General features: G+C 35.1%; 1 protein-coding gene and 1 pseudogene across 1 annotated transcript; both read left to right on the plus strand.

The window, feature by feature from the left end:
* Positions 1-938: 938 nt before the first annotated feature.
* LOC120144449 (protein WVD2-like 1) lies at positions 939-6970 on the plus strand. Its single transcript, XM_039158493.1, has 8 exons — positions 939-1006; positions 2089-2437; positions 2743-2816; positions 3003-3096; positions 4963-5034; positions 5164-5274; positions 5450-5735; positions 6885-6970. Exons 2-8 carry the CDS (start codon positions 2093-2095, stop codon positions 6968-6970), a joined length of 1068 nt encoding a protein of 355 aa, XP_039014424.1. The 5' UTR covers positions 939-1006; positions 2089-2092.
* A 533-nt stretch (positions 6971-7503) lies between these two features.
* Positions 7504-19300, plus strand: LOC120144450 (annotated as a pseudogene).
* Positions 19301-19926: the final 626 nt, after the last annotated feature.

Genomic DNA, 19926 nt, shown 5'->3' on the forward strand with positions numbered 1-19926 from the left:
AAAAGATTAAGAGATTTAGGTGGAATTTGTGTAAAATTCGAAGTAAAAGAGGTAAAATCCAAGTAAGGGTTTCGGTACTGGAAGAACAATATCGATACTATAAGGTTAAATTGGAGGATTCAGATTAACAGTATCGATACCGATTTAAAGATGTATCAATACTGAGGTTCATATGTGATGTCACATCGTCAATAATTTTAACAAGCTTAATGAGCAACGGGTCAAGTCAAGCAACAAATTTTTTAACGAACACGAGTCGAGCATTGCCCAACTCGCGATCGACTCGCTCGATAAGCACCCCTAGGCAGGTTCATATGTGATGTCACGTCGTCAATAAATATTTTTAGGTTATTCTTATAAGTGTATATGTAACCAATTATAATTATAGTTTGCTTTAAAAATATTTTTTGCTAATGTGACATCATATATGAACCTATTACGTCAATAGAAATCATTGATCATTAGTTAACTAGTGATTTTCATCTAATTAGAGGACATTTAATTCCAAAATAAAACATTAAGACTAAAATGCTCTAAAAAGGATATGAGACAAAGTGATAATTTGTACAAATGTTGGGATATTTTTATCATTATACATATATATAAAAACATAAAAGTCCCACAAACTAATGATCTTAATAGTTAAATGAATTATTCTTAATTTTGGAGGTTTTAGATTTAAGTACGACATTTACACCAATATTTATAAATTCATTATTAAATAATAAAAATATTTTTTAAATAAATACTATATTATAACCGCTTAAACTAATAAAAGACATACAAGCTAAGAGAAAAGAGAAAAGAAAATTAGTATGACATTTATGTAACGCCGTGAAAGAACAAAAGGATGGCGTTAAAGTCAAAAACTGAAAAAAGTGTCCCCTGTGTATATTTAGTCAACAGCTAAACAGTATTACAAAGAAAAGAGAAAGAAAAGAAAACACAGCTTTTAAAGCCTGAGAGAACAAAAGGGTTTCAAGATCAAGCTAGGGGCAAAATAACTGTGAGATAATTCTAACATTTATGAAAGTTCTTATCTTTATTGTTTAAATTTAAATTTCTGAGTTTCTGTATTTATTTTCATTTTGTTGCTTGGGTTTCTGGTTTTAACATGGCCAATGTGGTTTTATCTGTTTCACTGAATTTTCCCTTTTGTCTTTTGCTGTCACTTTTAGGGTATTTTGCTTCTTTTCTGTGTTTTTTGCGTGTTTTTATTATTAATGTAAGCTATTTTAAAGTTACTTTTTTGGGGGTATATTTATGTGAAAGTTTGCTGAGAAACGAAGAGTTCTGGTAATTCTCTCGTTTTTTTTATCCATCTGGTGTTTTCACAATACTGGGTTTTCTCATTTTGGTGTAAAAGTGTTGGATTTGTTGTTTTTTTGTAGCTTTATTAAGTAAAGTGTAAAGTGCACCGCTCATGTTTGTTTTATGTGAAATGCTTGCCAGTAAATATATTTGAAGTAGAGTTTGCATTAGAGGTTAAATTCCAATTATCCCACAAAATCCAATTTTACTTTCTTCTTTGGAAAATCCTTTGGTCACCTTCTTTATATCCCAAGGTTTGAAAAAAATGAAAATATTTTGAAAACAAAAGGTATACCATGGAAGAAAGATTTTTATCACTTGGTTTGACATGCATGGTATGACTGTTGGAAAGCATCCACATCAACTGAAAACTAGATAGGAGTGAATGTGATGTAATTGCTGTTAATTTCAGCTAGGATTGCATGTTTTAGCCGCAGATGTGGAGTTTATATTGCGAATCTTGTGCCGATCTACATGAAAAATAGGTTTATTGAAATATCTGGGTTTTCAGTCGATGAAACTTGTTATAGATCTCTTATAATCATGTAGTACCTGTCCTCCTTTTTAGAGTTTTTCTTTTGGCAGCTTGATATTGCCTGCTGAGGCTAGTTTTTGATGTCATGCAAGTTCAGCGGTTGTCCCTTTCTTCATATTCTCAAAACATCTTATGCATATCGAGACAATGCCAGAATGGATCATCTGTCTTTCTATTTGTTTTTCTATTTTCATGAAGTTCCATTATATGTTGTTGTGATTGAATGAAGTTTCCTAATGCAGTGCGATGGGGAGGGAACTCACAGATGTGCGCATGGACGATAAGCCAAATGGTACAGTGAAATCAAATGGTAGTCGAAGAGTATGGCAAGGCATCAAGTCAAATAACTATGAGGTCAAAAGTTGCACCGTGGAAAAGTCGGTCCTTGAGAATGGTCATGGGAAGCAAGATGTTCTAGCTGTTAAAAGCACAAAGTTCGGTACCAACACCCCTGAAGGGAAAAATGAAAAGGTTGAAGATCAGAAATCCGCTGACAACAAGAAGTTAAGCAATGCTGCATCAAAAATGGGTGCAAATGGCACAGAAAAGTTTAACTCTACTACCTCCCCTACTGCTGGAAAGGGTTTGGAGGTAAATACAATTCTCGAGTAGGGATGAAATTTCTTATCCAGTGAATACAATATGGGTTTCATTGACTTGAATCTGATCCAGTCTGAGATTTAATCCAGTTAGGATAATACCGATTAGCAATGCAATATAAGATTTCCAAATATGGTTGTAGGAACTTTTCTGAAGGAAACTTAGCAATAATGTTATTATTGTCTGTTGTTTACAGTGTTTTTGACCTGCATATTTTGTTGATATTATGATATACAATAACCGATATTGTTTACGTGCATGATGCTGATCTTTTATATTTTGACCATTTCTTTCAGCCAAACAATCCTACAACTCCTATGATGTCGAGGAAGCATCCTGATGAAGAAGATAATTGGTCTGTTGCTTCCACGTATCCTCTATGAATTTGTTGTTACCTGTGCTTTTTAAAAGAGCCATATCAAGGGACTGCTTTAGGTCCTACCTGATCTGTACGCCCGTACTTCTCTTTTATTTGCTAAACTGTTTTAGGGATATGGTTTGTGGAAGTGTCATTGTCATTTATTGTTTTAGTCGAGTTTCCCTTAACTCTGTCTAGTACTGCTGCATATGCTCAAACTGCAAGATCTAGGGTAACTATTGGAACTTCTCCAACTTTCATAAGTGCCCAACGTGCCGAGAAGCGTCGGGAGGTCCGTTCTTAGCCCAAAAGACTATATTCGGATTCTATTTGCATACTTTCTGAGTCATTGGTTTTAGTTATCCTCATTGTGTGTGTTGACGAAAACGGGTAAAGAAAACAAAAGAACACGAGAATTTTACGAGGTTCGGTAATGTGCTTACGTCCTCGGTGCCTAGGCGGCGCTAGAAGTTTTTATTCAATGATTTTTTAGGTCTAGGTTACATCTCTATTTATAATAGAAAACCCTGGTACATAATTACAAAATTAACCCTGTACCGTACCGCGGGGCCTGCGCCCCCGCACCCCCAACCCACATAATTCGTAACCCCACAACGAGACTTTCTTTGTAAGGACAGTTGATGTTCGCTGCGTTCGCTTCGCTCACTCCGCTCCATCTCCTGTCCTCTTTACTGGTATATTTATGAGCCATACCTAACAAATCTCCACCTTGGCGAATATCCTACCTCTTGAAAATTCAATGTGGGTTGGGTTACCTTGATTCTTTAACAACTCGAAACATTCAACAAGTTCAAGCAATGCTTGAACTTGTCTGTCGTAACTGGCTTAGTGAACATATCAGCGGCATTCTTATCAGTATGTACCTTCTGAAACAAAACCTCTCTAGATGCAACCAACTCTCTGATCTTGTGGAACCTTACATCAATATGTTTAGTTCTAGCACGATACACCTGATTCTTAGCCAAGTGAATAGCACTTTGATTATCACAAAGCAACTGAACTCCACCTTGTTGAACACCCAACTCCTTCACTAAACCAGTAAGCCATAAAGCTTCTTTTGCAGCTTCAGCCGTTGCCATGTACTCAGCTTCAGTTGTAGATAGAGCCACAATAGATTGAACAGTAGACTTCCAACAAATAGGCCCTCCACCAAGAGTAAAGACATACCCTGTCGTAGATCTTCTATTATCCAAGTCACCTGCATAGTCTGAATCCACATATCCTACAACCAAAGGATTATCCCGCTGACTCCCAAAAACAATTCCATGTCCCACAGTACCCTTTAAGTACCGAAAGATCCACTTGACTGCTTCCCAATGTTGCTTACCAGGTTTAGACATGTACTTACAAACTTGACTAACAGCATGAGCTAAATCAGGACGAGTACATACCATCGCATACATCAAGCAGCCAACAGCATTAGAATACGGAACCTTTGCCATATCTTCAGCTTCCTTATCTGTCTTGGGGCACTGTTTTGATGAGAGCTTAAAGTGATTCGCCAATGGAGTGCTAACTGGTTTCGCGCTGCTCATCGCAAACCTTTATAGCATTTTCTCAACATAACCCCGTTGAGATAGCCGCAGTTTCCTTGAGTCTCTGTCCCTGCAAATTTCCATTCCAAGAATTTTCTTTGCAGCACCTAAATCTTTCATATCAAATTCCTGACTCAATAAAGTTTTCAAACCGATAACATCATCTATGTTCTTCGCAGCAATCAACATATCATCAACATACAGTAATAGAAAAATAAAAGAACCATCATCAAGGCTCTTAACATAGACACAACAATCATACTCACATCGGTTGTAGCCAATCTTGATCATATAGGAGTCAAACCGTTTATACCACTGTCTCGGAGACTGTTTCAACCCGTACAAAGATTTCTTCAATCTGCAAACTAAATGCTCGTTTCCAGGTTGAGTGAAACCTTCAGGTTGCCGCATGTAGATCTGCTCCTCTAAATCACCATGCAAAAAAGCAGTTTTAACATCCATCTGCTCTAAATGCAAATCCCAACTAGCCACCAATGCAAGTACTGCGTTCGCTTCGCTCACTCCGCTCCATCTCCTGTCCTCTTTACTGGTATATTTATGAGCCATACCTAACAGTGTGTGTGTATATTTATTTCATCCAGTTTTACCAGAAGTTAGAGGAAAAACACCAAACTTTGGGGGTTGAGAGAAGCCAGCGGGAGGCGAGGACCAAGGTAAACGGCATTTTAGATGTCTTTACATGATTATTTATGCCAATCGTTCTCCTCAGGCAGTGATATATATGACATACATGATATAAATTTTAAAAATTAATAAAATGAAACCGCTTTACTTTCTTGTAGGAAGAGCAGGAAGCAGCTCTTAAGCAGCTTAGAAAGAGTATGGTTGTCAAAGCAAATCCAATACCTACTTTCTACTACGAAGGGCTGCCGCCGAAGGCTGAGCTGAAGAAGGTATGCTTTTGAAGTTTTTTTGTTTCTTGGTGTGCACTTGAAGTGCAAATAAAAGAGAAAAAATCATGGACAAAAGGTGAAACCTGGTTAAATCGTTTAGGCTTAAAGTTACCAGAAGTGACAAAACTTTTACATGTTTTTCGCAGCTTTCATTCTTGCTTTTATTTCATTTCAGCTGCCACTGACTCGGCCAAAGTCACCAAATCTTACCCGAAGAAAGAGCTGCGGCGATGCAGTCAACTCAACTCAAGATGAAAAGGCAAAAACTTGCTGCCGAGCCCACCGCCACAGCTTTGGCAACCATATGGAACGATGCAATACCACAAACGAGGTCAAAAGCAGTGGACAGAACAGCAACAGCAATGGAACTCGCAAGGTGAAAGATCGAGTGAAACAAGTAAAAGAGATGACAAAAGCTGCTCCCACAAAAAATGCCGAGCAGAGTAACACAAACGTGAACTGTATATGTTCTATAAGTTATATCGTTATGTATATGAAAGAGATTATTATTCTAATGTTGATGAAATGCCTTGTTTTAATCTGAACATTGTAATATGTGATTCACTGTAATTCTCTTTTGATTTCATATTAGGTTTTTCTTTACCATAAAAATATGGGATAAACTACACAAATAATTATTAATGTTTGAGTAATTTTTGTTTTTTTTATTAAAATTTTAAAAGAATTAATTAATAATAATATTGATTTATAATAAATGAGAATAATAGAATGTTGCGGCAATTTACAACCATGTTTGACTTAAAAAAGTACTTTTTCTAATAAAATAACAATTGTTTTTCTTTTCCTTGACAGCAGGAGCTTTCTTACGTAGGTATGTATTTTGCATTGATAATTGTGTCTCACTTTACATGGCAAGTTGTTAGGTGCAAATATCTATAGGTTTCCCATGGTTTTAGTTTTGGTTTATTCTTATGCTTGCGGTAGGGCTTTTCTGAAAGGATTAATTATCTCATTCATACATGAATTATATTTGATTTTCAGTTTCATATATAAAATTTAAAAATTCTTGATTAACTACATAATGTTTTATGTCATTAATGAGTATTTTCATTTCCGTCACGGAAGATGACGTGTAACCCTCTTACTTATAACACGCGGCACTTAAAAAAGAATATATTTTTATTTTTTTAAGTAAATTACATTATTCATCATTCAACTACCTTCTCAATCTTATTTTATTCACTAAAGTTTATAATTTTTTTAATTTAATTATTATCAACCCACCAACCTCAACAGGCATTCTTCTTCTTCATCTTCATTAAGGTCACGGTCCACTAGTGGTAGTTCGGATTCTTATCTGATGCCCACCGCTGTCCCAAGTGATCCTCGGCCTCAAGTTCCGACCTATGAAACAATACCTCATCAATGCTAGCCAAAGCGTCATCTTCGTCACTCTACGATCTACACCAGCAAGCCGCGCAACAAGCCTTATCCGAGCTTCGCAACAATAGAAGATGCAGAACCTGGTATCGATACAATTATGACATCTCCCTGACCTCAGCAAACCGCCTAAGATTTTCAAAGATAGAAATCGATCTCTCCCATTTTTGGATACAAACCTTTCCAGTTTTCATATCTTTTTTACCCAGACACGATGCGGATTGTTAGAGCAAAAGGGGAAAAAATCCAGAAAGTGAAAGCTCAAGAAGTAGGAAGAAACTTCGCCAATTTGTGAACAAGAATTGGCCAAAAGTAACAAAGCTGCACCAACTTGCTTGCATGATCTGATTAGCCAAAAATAATATCTTGAATAACGTAATACAGATTAAAAAGCGTATGTTTCTTTCACCGAGGATGACAACAATAATGAAATGATAAAGATATGTCAGCATGTTTTACACAGCAGCTGATGATAACCATATAACCTGTTGTCAGATTAGGGTTTGCATGGCAAGATACATAAAGTATACCGACCCATGTGAGTGGCAGGTACCGACCCTATACTTTCTCTCTCTACAATAGAATATGCAGAACCTCTCAGCAATAGAAGATGCAGAACATGAAATCCATATGTTTTCCCTTCACAAAATGGGTCATTCCGGATTTGATATGGCCGGCAGGCCTCTTATTTCGGTAACCCAGAGTTGCCCATAAGAAATTAACATATTACCAATGGACTCCCTTATCAAACAAACAACACGGAAACCCTGATAAAGAGAATACAAAACCGCCACAACAACGCTTTGTTTTGAAGCTCCACCTTAACTCATGTCGCATGCACTTCATCTTCTTCCCAATAACATTCCTGGTATGTATTTCTCTTCCTTTATTATTTTGGGGGCGTGTGGTTTCCCTTCAATTTATTTACTTTTTTTTGGTTCCCAAGAAAAAAAATAATGAAAATAAAATGTTTGCCATATTCGAGGTTGAGGGCTGAAATGAGTGTTTTTTACTCGCATCCCATTTTTCATTAATGAGTGTTTTTAGTTTTACCTTACTGTATTTGGTCTCTTTTTTTGTTAAAAATTTTCTGGTATTAATCTTATCCTTAGATTATTTTGTTGTTCATTGCTTGAATCTCTGAAATGATCTATTGTTAATTCATGCTGATATGTTGAATTTGTTTATATCTGCATTCTTGTGGCCTGGAAGATAGATTAATTGTTTTCTATTTTTTTGTTGCATTTTAAAAAAAAGGGAAGTTCACTGAGTTACGCAGTTGTTGTGCATCTACAATAAGTATTTTTCATTTGTGATGAGCTAGAGGAGGAGATACTCCTGTCTTGTTGGGGTTGTTTTCGTCGCTCGGATGTTAGCTCGGGTAACATAGTATCTGGAAGATTAGTTTAGCTAATGTTGAACTTTTTCTTTTATATTATCTAAGTAGAAATTTGTTATATTCCTGAGCAAAAGGTTGATTGCACCCTCGAGGAAGTCTCGGAGAAGATTATTTTAAGTAGGCATGCTTTGGTTGGTTTGAAAATTCATTTTAATTTGTTCATGTTTAAGGTGTTTGCAACTTTGTGAAGATTGATATTGATTGTAATGTGGGATTTGCCCAAGGTAGTTTACTGGCTAGATTGTTGGTGTGTTATTTATTTGTTGTTTTTAGTTATTCGGATTTTTTACAAGTGCTTTATGGGTAAAGAATTAGGCCCACATATAATATTGTATCGGAAATGGTTATTTTCTTAACTCTGTGTCATTTGATTCTGAACTATTGTAGGTTATGGACCAACAGACTGTAGGTATCGCTCCTACTCGAGCATTTATGGAAAAGCAGCGACTCTTTCTCCCTTGCTCTTCACATAGTCACCACAGAATTTGCACACAGGTGAAGATTAGATCCTTGAAATGTAGTTCGAGAGGAATATCTGTTGTATGCAGAACAGGTTCTAGTGGTCACAGGAGAAACCCTGACTTCTCGAGGCAAAGCCATGGGTTTCGAGGGAATAACAGGCAGAATGAGGAGGGAGAGAATCTTGAAAATATAGATGAATCTGAAATGACATCTTCAAAAAAGGGCCATTACTCTCCTTTCTGGTTCCACAAAATTTCAAGCTGCTGCAGCCCCAGGTCCAAAAGAGAAGGAGAATGTGGAGCTTTTTAGGAAGGAGCAAGCTAAACTTCAAGAAAGAGTTGCAGTTAATGAATATAAGAAAACTGAAGCCTCACAGGGGAAGGGAAAAGAGAGTGAAACAGTCGTTGAACAAGGTAAGAAGAAAAACAGCGATGAACAGCAGACACTTGCATTTAGATGATCCAGAAGTGAATGGCTCTTCTAATGGAGATAAAAACTATAGTTTCTTTGGTTCAATTAAAATATTAATTGAGTTATTAAAATATTAATAAAATAAATAAAATAAATTTGAGTTATTAATAAATGTCATGTCATAAAAAATTAATAAAATAAATTTGAGTTATTAAAATAAGAGTAATTCTATAGTTTAATAATTAAATTAAAAAAATTTAAACTTTAATGACTAAAATAAAAGTTAGAAGATAGTTGAGTGATGAATAGTGTAAATTACCTAAAAAATAAAAAAAAACATGTTTTTAATGTGCCACATGTCATGGTTATAGGGTTCCTCAGAAAGTAGGTGAATCCGTTAATGACAGAAAATATTATGTAGTTAATCGAGAATTTTTAAACTCTATGTATGAAACTGATAATCGGGTATAATTCATGTATGATATTAACCCTTTCTGAAACCTATATGCATATGCATATGCATATATTTCTGTGATGACATTCTAAATAATATTTCTTTCATAAATGAACCAAGTTTATAGTTTGATTTTATGGTTGAACATTGAATCTTATTTTTAATAATTTATTCACAACATAAAGTTCTTTCAAATTTGGCATCTATTTTCCTCAGAAATCTTTCTAAATGGGCAGGATCTTCTTAAGTACTAGATCCTCCCGCATGCTGCATTTCTTGTACATTTGACCATATCAATTAGCTTTTAATCATTTTTCTTCAATCATATTCAATTGGTCATATTTAGCTTGTACTTACTTTGCCTCATCTAGCTTTACCTATGATAAAACTCAGAGTGATAGAATTTCTACCTCGATGGGTAATACAACTTCCATTCCATAGACTAAAGAGAACCACATTACCCTAATTGAAGTTTGCACCGAAGTTCGATAAACAAAAAAGACAAATAATAATTGCTCATGCCAATCTCTATAAGTTTCAGTCATCGTTTCTAGAAGCTTCTTAATGTTCTTATTAGTTTCCTCTACTACTCCATTCATTTTCTAACGATAAGTGGTAGAATTGTGATGCTTCATATTAAATTGATCAAAAATTGATTCCATCATCTTATCGTCACTATAAGAAATTTTTATTGTTTCAACAAAATTATTTATCACTAAAGGTATTAAATTTTCACGATATATTTATTTTGACCAATTTTATTATTTATATTGTTTGTTATGACAACCTTGTCATGTAAAGTATATTGTGACGAAATTGTGTTTGTTATTATTTTATACTATTTATTGTAACAATAAATTTCTTTACTATAATTAACTTATCACGATAAAATATTGTCACAATCAATTAATTATTTTGCCACAAGAAGTACATTTTGTCATAACTAACTTATATTTTAACGTCAAATATAAAGGGTTTAGTGAAGAAAATACATATTGCAACAACAATTATATTCTCACTATTTCTACTTTTTCACTAAATATAACTTACAAAGACAAAATATTTGTTAAAATAAAAGTATTTATTTCATCACAAAAAGTTGTCATGACAAAAAGACATTACAACAAAATTTAATTTCTCACTACTTTTATTTCATCACTAAATACTACTTATAGATTTTGTCACAATTAACTTCAATTATAACATCAAATAAAAAAAGTTTTCGTGATAAAAAGTCATATTACAACAAAATTTAATTTTTCACTACTTTTATTGAATCTCTTCTTGCATTTTCTTCATATTGTATTAGATTTCTAATTGTGTTCTCTTAGTTTGAGCAAGTTTATCATCCATTGCTTTCTTTTTGGTGTTATGCGAGTGCTTTGAGATTCCTAGTATTATGTAGTACACTTTTTTATTATGAATTTCAATGGTTATATAATGAATATAAATTATACAAAATAAAATGTAAATGCATACCAAAAGGTATTGATTCCAAAAAGTGATCAAACTCATAACAACTTTCATTTAAGGAAAAAAGACTCATCCTTATAGGACAAATTTACTACAAAAATAGTCTAACCCTCCTATTCAGTTCTACAATCTCGTTGACAAGCCAGGTGACCCTCCTTTCATAATTAGAGACTGGATTTGTGTAGCGAACGATGACCATTACCTTGATCGTTAGCTCCCCCAAGTGTCTCACAATGCCACTAATTTGTATCCTGGCTTTGATTATCACGTGATTTACATTTACATTTTGTTCCCCGTAGTAATTGTTCGCATTCTACCACTATTGGTCAGTGTCTCAGATAGTGTGCTCGAGTTTAATGGTATGCACTTGACAACCTTGCAAAGCCTCCTCCAAGTCTTGAATTTGTCTTCGTGAAGAAGTATTTTCTACGAAACCTGTCATTAAGTGATGCAGGGGGATCCGAGACAGATGATGCTGAGCTGTCAGATTGCACGTTGATGGCGCTGAGATACCATGAGTTGGCAGATCAGCGCAAAGGCGGGAATTGATTGTGACATGTTCCTCATTGGGGTCGTTTTGAGTATGTTTCAGTCTTTTGGCCATAACTTTGGCTACAGGTGTCAGAATCGCGCATAAGACCCCAATCCGGAAAGCTCTTTTCGACGCGCACGCTCTCCACATGAGCTACGCTCCATGTGGCCTTTTTTTCAACCTCAAATTCTGCCATTTTCCCCTCCGAATCACTAGATTTAGTTATTTTTTACTATTTATGGTAATATTTCGATTGTTAATTAGGAAGTCAATTTAAATCCGATTTAGGCCGGATTTTTGGGAGATTGCTTATTTTATTTCGAATTTCAATTTAGAGTGATTTTCGGGATTTTTCTATTTTTGGCAAAATTCGAATAAAGACGATTTTTTTGCTATAACAGTCCGGCTTGTGGACTGCTTTTTGGAGAGTTTTGATTTTATAATATTTTATTAAACCCTAGAGACTTTTTCTCTGGTTTTTGGGCGAATTTTCTCTTGTGAATCGTCTGTCGGAGCTAGCATACAGGATAATCACTATTCTGTCTGGCGTCAGTTGGTATCAGAGCTTCAACATCTTCTTGGGAAATTTCACCAGTTTCAATGGCTGGAGGTCATGGTCGTGGTCGTCATGAGCAGGTTCCGAATGAGGAAGCCCAACGCCGTGATCGTAGCGTTCAGGATGTGATGATTGCGGATTTGCAGAGGGAAGTTGCAGAATTAACCCAGCGCCTGGCGAAGCAGGATTTAGAGGATCGTGAGGCCTCTGATCACGATACCAATTCCATTTTCGAAAACCCATATCACAATCGCGCAGGATTCCGGGGCGCAGGATTCCGGGAGCACCGTGGTCTGGAGGAGCGTCATGGAGACCTCGGTTTTCGGGTCGATCTCCCTGAGTTTTCTGGTACATTACAGGCCGAGGGATTCGTGGATTGGATTAATGAAGTGGAGCGTATTTTTGAATATAAGGAAGTCCCCGATCGTGTGAAAGTGAAACTGATCGCCATCAAACTCAAGGGCAGAGCATCTGCGTGGTGGGAACAGTTACGACGTTCACGAGAAAGACAGGGCAAAGCCAAGATCACTGATTGGGAGAAGATGAAAAAGAAGATGAAGGGCCACTTCCTTCCCTTCGGCTACACGCAAACCTTATTTTTAGCTCTAAAAACAAGGATTCTTCAAGTTGTAAGCTGTAAACCCTATACTATGTATTTTTAGCTCGGTTCTGATCTAGGTCCTCCCGGTATATTTCTTTAAACTCTTTCTTCTCTCGAGTGAGGACTTTTAAACATTCATTTTTCATCCCACACCATTGTATAAAGAGGTATACTTTCTCTTTCTTAACTTGAAGTACATGATCATGATGTTGCCTCTCTAACTCTAGCTCATTATCTCTTTGCCTTTCTCCAGCTTCAAGTTCTAAAACCTTCAAACAAACTATCCTTCTCGGCCTCTAACCTTTTAGCTCTTCGACTTTCTTCCTCTAGGTCACTTAATATGTCTTGATTTTCAAATTTGAGCTCCTCTATCTTAGCTTGCAACCCCTGCACTTCACAGGAGAACTCCTCCTCCTATTTCTTACTGAGGGTGTATATTTGCCTCAAATCATTGGCTTATTTTCTCTCCCTATCCAGTGTATGAATCCAATACTTCTTCTCTACTTAAAGCTCTTGGTCTTTTCAAATCTTCTGAGCTTCAAGTTCCTAAACCCTACACTATCTTTCATTTATGAGATCTCTAATTCTATGTTCTTTTTTATATTTGAGATCCATATTCCATTGTTTTGATGTTTTCCTCAATCCAGCATTTCCCAAGCGTAATATATCTTACGATACTCTTTTTTCAAGTCTATGAATCAGTGTTAACTTTCTCTTTCCTTATTTATACAAGCTCAAACTGTTTGCTATGAAAACCAACATCGAGGCCTAGGATGAAATTCTCTCTCCTAAGATTTTCGTACCCTCCCTCTTTCTTGGCAATTTCATCTTCAAACTCTTTCCTAAGTAACTCCACCTCGGGCGAAACATATCTGACTTGCTCTTCCATACGGATGGCTTCATCTTGGTCAGGTAAGGGAACATTTTTGTTCTTTCTCACATCCCTCCAAGACATATAGTCTAGTGTTAACATAACGTTAGTTGCTACTATAACACTTCAAAAAGTTAGCTTCTAAGCATCCGACATTTCATGATTTTTTTCTTCTTCTGATCTTCTTGGTATGCAAACTTTGACTAATTTAAGCCCAGCAGTGGCTGGGACAAACTGTCATGCCCCATATTGGCTCAACACTATTAACGAGTCATAACCTATTCCACCCCCACAATCCTAGCAATGTTATGCAATCAGAATCCGCACATTTGTGTAAGATATCAACGTGAGCTAACAATGGGAAGTGCCACACTATATCTTGATATGGAAAATTCCTAATTATTGAAACCTATTTATTTCTCGGTAGATGATCCACCCACTACTTGGTGAGGAAATCCCTTAACGGTAAGTAAGAACTTGAAAATCACCGGTAGAAGATTCGCTCAACCTTCCAAAAGTGGATACGGGCCCAAACAATAAGCAATTGAACAAATATGATGAAGTGACCACCCTCTGTTCTCCTACAACTGTTCAAAGACCTAAAGGTTTTAACTAAGACTGCGAGAATATGATTCTTATTCTTTTCTAACCGTTCAAATAGGTCAATAATGGTAGAGTCCACATAGAAAAGAACTTTTGTGAAAATCGCCAAACCATAAATACCCAAAGCGAATATTTCCATGCTTTTTTCCTATATCACTGTGTTTGGAGATCAACCCTTTAATACATGGCCAAGGGAAACACTCAAATTCTCCCTTATGTTAAATACAGTCAACTACTCATTTCACTCACAATCTACTAATCTTTGCAAGTTTTCTCTTGAGGGGTTTCACTCTTGTTGGCCTTGAATATATTTTATCCAGATGTACCTTATCGAAATGAAATAGAGATGTATAGTATTCCAGAGTGGATATCATATCCTCTTTGTTGAAAGTGAAACAATTGTACGCTAGATTTCAAAATTGGACCAAAGCATTGGTCATTCAGAATTGGACCAAAGCATTGGTCAATGGCTCATTTACTTTTACATACAAAAGGAGAGCTATATCACCATATTTTTGCCAAAATGAATGTTTAGTATCAGGTCTCCAACCTTCCCAGATCTCTCCTAACCCTTATAGATAATTTTGTTTAAGACTGACCGGTGTAACCTTTGCTAATTCTAATAAATATTCATTGGGCAAACTATCGCCCTTCTTCCTTTGGGTTTATTTGGACCATTGCCTCATCTTTTCATTCTTTATTTCATTGTTATAAAAACTTTTGTTCATTTTATGATCGCCTTTTACTCTAGTGATCACTTCTTAATAACATGATCATGCAATGCAAAAAAACAAAAACAAAACAAAACAAAACAAAACAAAACAAAACAGAACAGAACAAAATATAACAATCTCAATATACAAAATGAATAATCAAATAACAATGAGATAAGTCACAAAACCTACTCATATGTCATCTACACTGCTGTACCCTAATTTTGTTTGGGTAGTGCAAACTAATTGAGGGTGATTGAATACTGATTTGAAGACACTCGTATATTGATTTCAAATTGATCTAAGTGGCATTTGTGGTGTGATGATGCTCAGTTGAATTTATTTGGGTTGGGTGACTGTGTTAGAACATTTTTTTCATTAACCCCAACCCACTATAACTTGATCCATTTACATTTCGATTTTATAATTAAATACAAGACCTGATCAAAGTAACCCTTAACCCAAATCCATATTTGCCCCAAATACAACACCACTAAAACCAAAACATTACAAACCCATTCAACCATAAACCTAAATGGAAGAACCTAATTACAATTTTCAACCCAAAGCACAATTAGCCTACATGCTAAACCAATTTGGGAATTACCAAACCCATTCGTTTGATTTTTTTAATCAACACTGTTTTTTTCTTTTTCCATTGTGTCATTCGAATAAAAAAAATAGGAGAAGGCACTATTTATCATTGATATTCGAAACAAAAAGAAACATAATAAAAATAGAGAAAAAAGGGAAACTCACCTCTCGACCAAAGAGTCACCGGCGTTTGGGACCTTAACTGGTTAATCAGAATGGTGAGAAGGCATGGTGTTTCCCTGAGAACAATATACTTCAAAGTTGATTCGATCCAACGACTAACAGAGGAGATCAATGAGGCAAAAGTCAAAACATTCTCGACCTTTTTCAAGAGTTACTAGTCGATTCACGCGAAACTAAACCCCGATCTAAAATCACAGTGTCAAGATGAACATCCTGGTGAAATTAGGTCTTCAATAGCCACCGGATAAGGAGGCCGACAGTGACAACGTGGAGGCCAGTAGCGGTACATTCCCCGGATTATAGAGAAGTTTAAGATAGTTTATAAAATGTAGAGAGAGAAGAAACGAAAAAAATGAGAAAAAAAAGAAGTGCTAAGGACATTTTATAGCTCGACCAAACGACACTGTTTTGGGCAATACCCGCACGTTTTGAATGCCAAGGGTCTAATACCTTCCGTGGCCACTGCAAGTTGTATTGCTTTACTTTTTGGTCGTCAGGATGCTTTCTTTTTATATCATTTCAAATTAAATGTCCTCATTTTGCTATTTTCCATTTTAATGTTTTAACATTTGGGGTTATTTTCTTTTAGGTCCAGTCCTCCAACATTTGTCATGTTTTTGCACTATGGTCCTTAGTCCTATACTTTTTATTTGACTTCAAATACTTGTGTCTAATTGTATGATTTCATATTTTGTTGTTTGTTCTTTAATCTGATTATAAATTTAGGCATAATTTTATTTTAGTCTCCTAATGTTTTTCGTGTTTTCACACTTTAGTCATTGTTTGTTTTATATTTATCATTTCGAAATTGCCCCAATATTATTGTATATTCGTAATTTGGTCAATGATTTTTATCATTTTTGAATTAGGTGTACATTTTTTATTTTATGATTCTAGTCGCCTTTGAAATTTCTTTATTTCTAAATAATTGTTTTTATTATAATTTATTCTTGCTCTAATCTATTTCCCCCTTAATTTCTTAATTTTTAGGTTATTCGATTCAAGATTTTTAACCTTGCATTTATTTAGTTTAATCTTCTACAATTTTTTCTATTTATTCGATTCTTTCTTTCTTTATTTTGAAATTTAATTATCCTTCATTTTTAAACTATTTATTTTAATTAAGATGTTTTAGCTAGCATTCTGAAATTTTATTTTCTTGTTTCTTTTTAGTTATGTACTAATTAAGGTGTGTACTAATTAAAGTATGTTAATTTTAATTTAATTTGTAATTTATTTTAGGTGTAATCTTTTCATCAATTAAATAGATTTTAAATTTAAGCCTTTAGATTAGATTCTCACATTTTAGTCCTTTAATTTAGGGAATAATCTGAATTAGCTTCTGTATTTAACATGACCAGAGGACCATTTCGGTTATTCGACTAAATATTTGGTAAAATTAATTAGGTTAATAATTAGAGCCTCAACTCTAGATTCTTTACAATTTATTCATTGAACTTTTAATTAGTTATTCATTTACCTAAATACTTAGGTTATTAATTAGAGCCTCCACTTTAGGATATGTTTCAATTTAGTTCTTTAATTTAGGGAGCAATCTGAATTGGCTTCCGCAATTAATATGCCCAGAGGACCATTTCAATTATTCGATTAAATCATTGGTTAAAATTAATTAGAGTTAATATTAGAGACTTCATTTTTAAGTCTAGTCCTTTAGGTTCTCTAAATTTCATAATTTGACACTTTAAGTTAGAAAAGTCTTTAATTAACTCACCTAGTATAATTAGGTTATAAATGGTTGTGTGATTGCAGTTGATTTTTAAAACAACGCAATGTTTACCTATTAGGGAGTTAATAGTATATCCTCTGCGTTATGCTAAGGGGGTGACTATTGGTAATTCCCGAAGTAGGTCGACATCATTTTCAAAACCCTGCATAATGATTTCTTAAAACAACATTTTTCTCAAATATGCATCCATAATTAATTTTCAATTAAATAAAATCTCAAACTCAAAATATCCAATTATAAATATAGGATAATCGACTAGGTACCAATTTTTTTGGCGTCGTGGGCTTGCTGATCCTTCCCCATGTGTAACTGACTCCATAACCCGATTTTTAGTTTTCGTAGACCTAAATTTGGTATTTTTGATAAAATAAAATGATTTATTAAAATTGCCTGATTTTTTTTTCAATCGCACCTTAAAAATGATTGGTGGCGGCTCCAAACATTTCATTTCAAAATAATTTCAAAAACCCCATCGTTGCAACTAGTTGGCTTTTCCCCCAAAGGGCCGGTTACGATAACTTGGCGACTCTGCTGGGTACTTTTATTTTTAAAACAAATAGAGAGTCAAGCCACAATTCGATTACCCTATATTTGGAATTTGAAAATTCTAAGTTTGAATTTATTTAATTTACAATTCATTATGTTCTTTTAAAACTGATAAAAAGATTTTCTCTCTGGTTAATATTTTCAATTGATTGAATATATTTAGAACTGTTGCATGTCATAGCTCTATACCCGAGCTTGGTTCCATTTTATCTAAGTAGGGGAAAATGTCAAACCACCGAGGGATATGGTTTTCCTTGGGTAGGTCTAAAAAATTACCTCTGGAAAGCATTCTAAGTGTTTGTTCGGATATTGGTTTCTAACACACTCACTTAGTGGTGTGATACCATAAGCTGAATTCGATTCGCAAGTCTGTAATGGCTAAGAATCGAAGTCTTTATTAACCTTAGCAGGTTGTAAGGTAAGTTTAGGAACCTTTTCTAGAACCAAAATTCAAGTAGAGAATTTAGTATGTCTACCCCACTAGGGTTATGTGGAAATCCTAAGAGAACTAGAACGCATGCGATTTTTCATGTTTTATTTTGCAGTCTCATCTTTGAGATGTACTTAATTATTTTTCCAACTTACATTTCTTTCAATTATCATTTCTACTAACTTTATTTCCTATGAATAGTTATTTTTTGGATCGATTTCTTTTGTATACATGAATTTTGCATTCTCTTTGCATTGTTTGTGGTTTTTTTTTTTTAAATCATACACCAAAACATTCATTCATTTCATGAAAACCCTTAATAATAAGACAAGATTTTAGATCGTAGTGATCTTGGCCCCTATTGGAAGCAAAGGCACCTCACACCCTTATGCTATGAGAAAAGTAACTTAAGTAAATGGAAGGCAGACGCGATAAGATTGAGAAATATTAAAAGGAGATGTAAGATGAAATAAAAGGAAGATTTGCTAAGATAGAGGCTGACATTGTTAATTCTCAAACTAATTTGCTGAAAAAAAGATGCAAAACATGTTCAGAAAGCATTTGACAAATGCTAATAGTGTTGTTGAGGAACCTTCATATCCTCTAGGTTTCACACCTATATGTGCCCTTGTGCACAAAGAATTTCATCCGCCAAATTTCTTTGCTATTGAGAACCCATCACATTATCAAGCTGGAACTTCATTCCATATCAACCATTTCGTTGCCTCTGAGGTTATTCTAATGGATTATCATGTTGACAATGAGGTCTCTGATCTGAATGAATTAGCTAAGAAGGAAAAACTCACTCAACAACTGAAAAGTTTAGAGGTTAAGATAAAATCAAGGGACATATCTAAATCTTTCTATGGGTTTGATGCAAAAGATCTAAGTATGGTCCTCGGCCTGGTCCTTCCGCTAAATTTCAAAGCTCTTAACTTTGAGAAATACGATGGGAACACTTGGCCTTCGTCCCACATCACCATGTTCTTTAGGAGAATGACTAGCCACGTAGAGAATGAAAAAAATGTTGATCCACTATTTTCAAGATAGTTTTACTGGGTCTACTTCCAGATGATACAATCAGCTAAGTCGTACTCAAATCCATTATTGGAAGGATTTAGCTCAGGCGTTCTTAAGACAATACAAGCACATGACTGATATGCCCCCCGATCGAACAACACTGCAAAATATGGAAATGAAGTACAATGAACCCAATACCTAGCGATGAAAGGACGTTGCATCCCAAGGGCATCCATCAGTAACTGAAATAGAGTTTACTATCTTGTTCATGGATACATTAAAATCTACCTATATCGATCATATGGTAGGAACTGTCACTGAGAGTTTCTCTAACATCGTCATGTGTAGAGAAATGATCAAAAAAGCCATCAATAATGGTAGGATAAGGGAAACTCCGGTGTTGACTTTGAGACAAGAGTTAAGGTCAATACAATGGGATATTATTCAGCTAATTATGGAACTAGAAGCCATAAGGTGACCCCAGAAAAGGCTTTTGTTAATCCAATTTTGTTGACGTATAAGGAATTACTCCCGACATTGGTTGAGAGGAAACCGGTGACTCTAGTGCAATCCAGACCAAAGGAGCCCCTATTTCCTAAATACGAGGATGTTAACGCAGTGTGTAGCTACCACATAGGAAGTACAGGACACACAAC

The sequence above is a fragment of the Hibiscus syriacus genome, unplaced genomic scaffold (genome assembly GCF_006381635.1).
Source record: "Hibiscus syriacus cultivar Baekdansim isolate YM2019G1 unplaced genomic scaffold, ASM638163v2 tig00110890_pilon, whole genome shotgun sequence".
NCBI classification, from domain to species: Eukaryota; Viridiplantae; Streptophyta; class Magnoliopsida; order Malvales; family Malvaceae; genus Hibiscus; species Hibiscus syriacus.

Coding starts and splice junctions, on each gene's coding strand:
- LOC120144449 (XM_039158493.1), top strand. CDS start 2,093: ATGGGGAGGGAACTCACAGATGTGCGCATGGACGATAAGCCAAATGGT. Junction 2,438..2,742: donor CTGCTGGAAAGGGTTTGGAG/GTAAATACAATT, acceptor CATTTCTTTCAG/CCAAACAATCCTACAACTCC. Junction 5,275..5,449: donor CGAAGGCTGAGCTGAAGAAG/GTATGCTTTTGA, acceptor ATTTCATTTCAG/CTGCCACTGACTCGGCCAAA.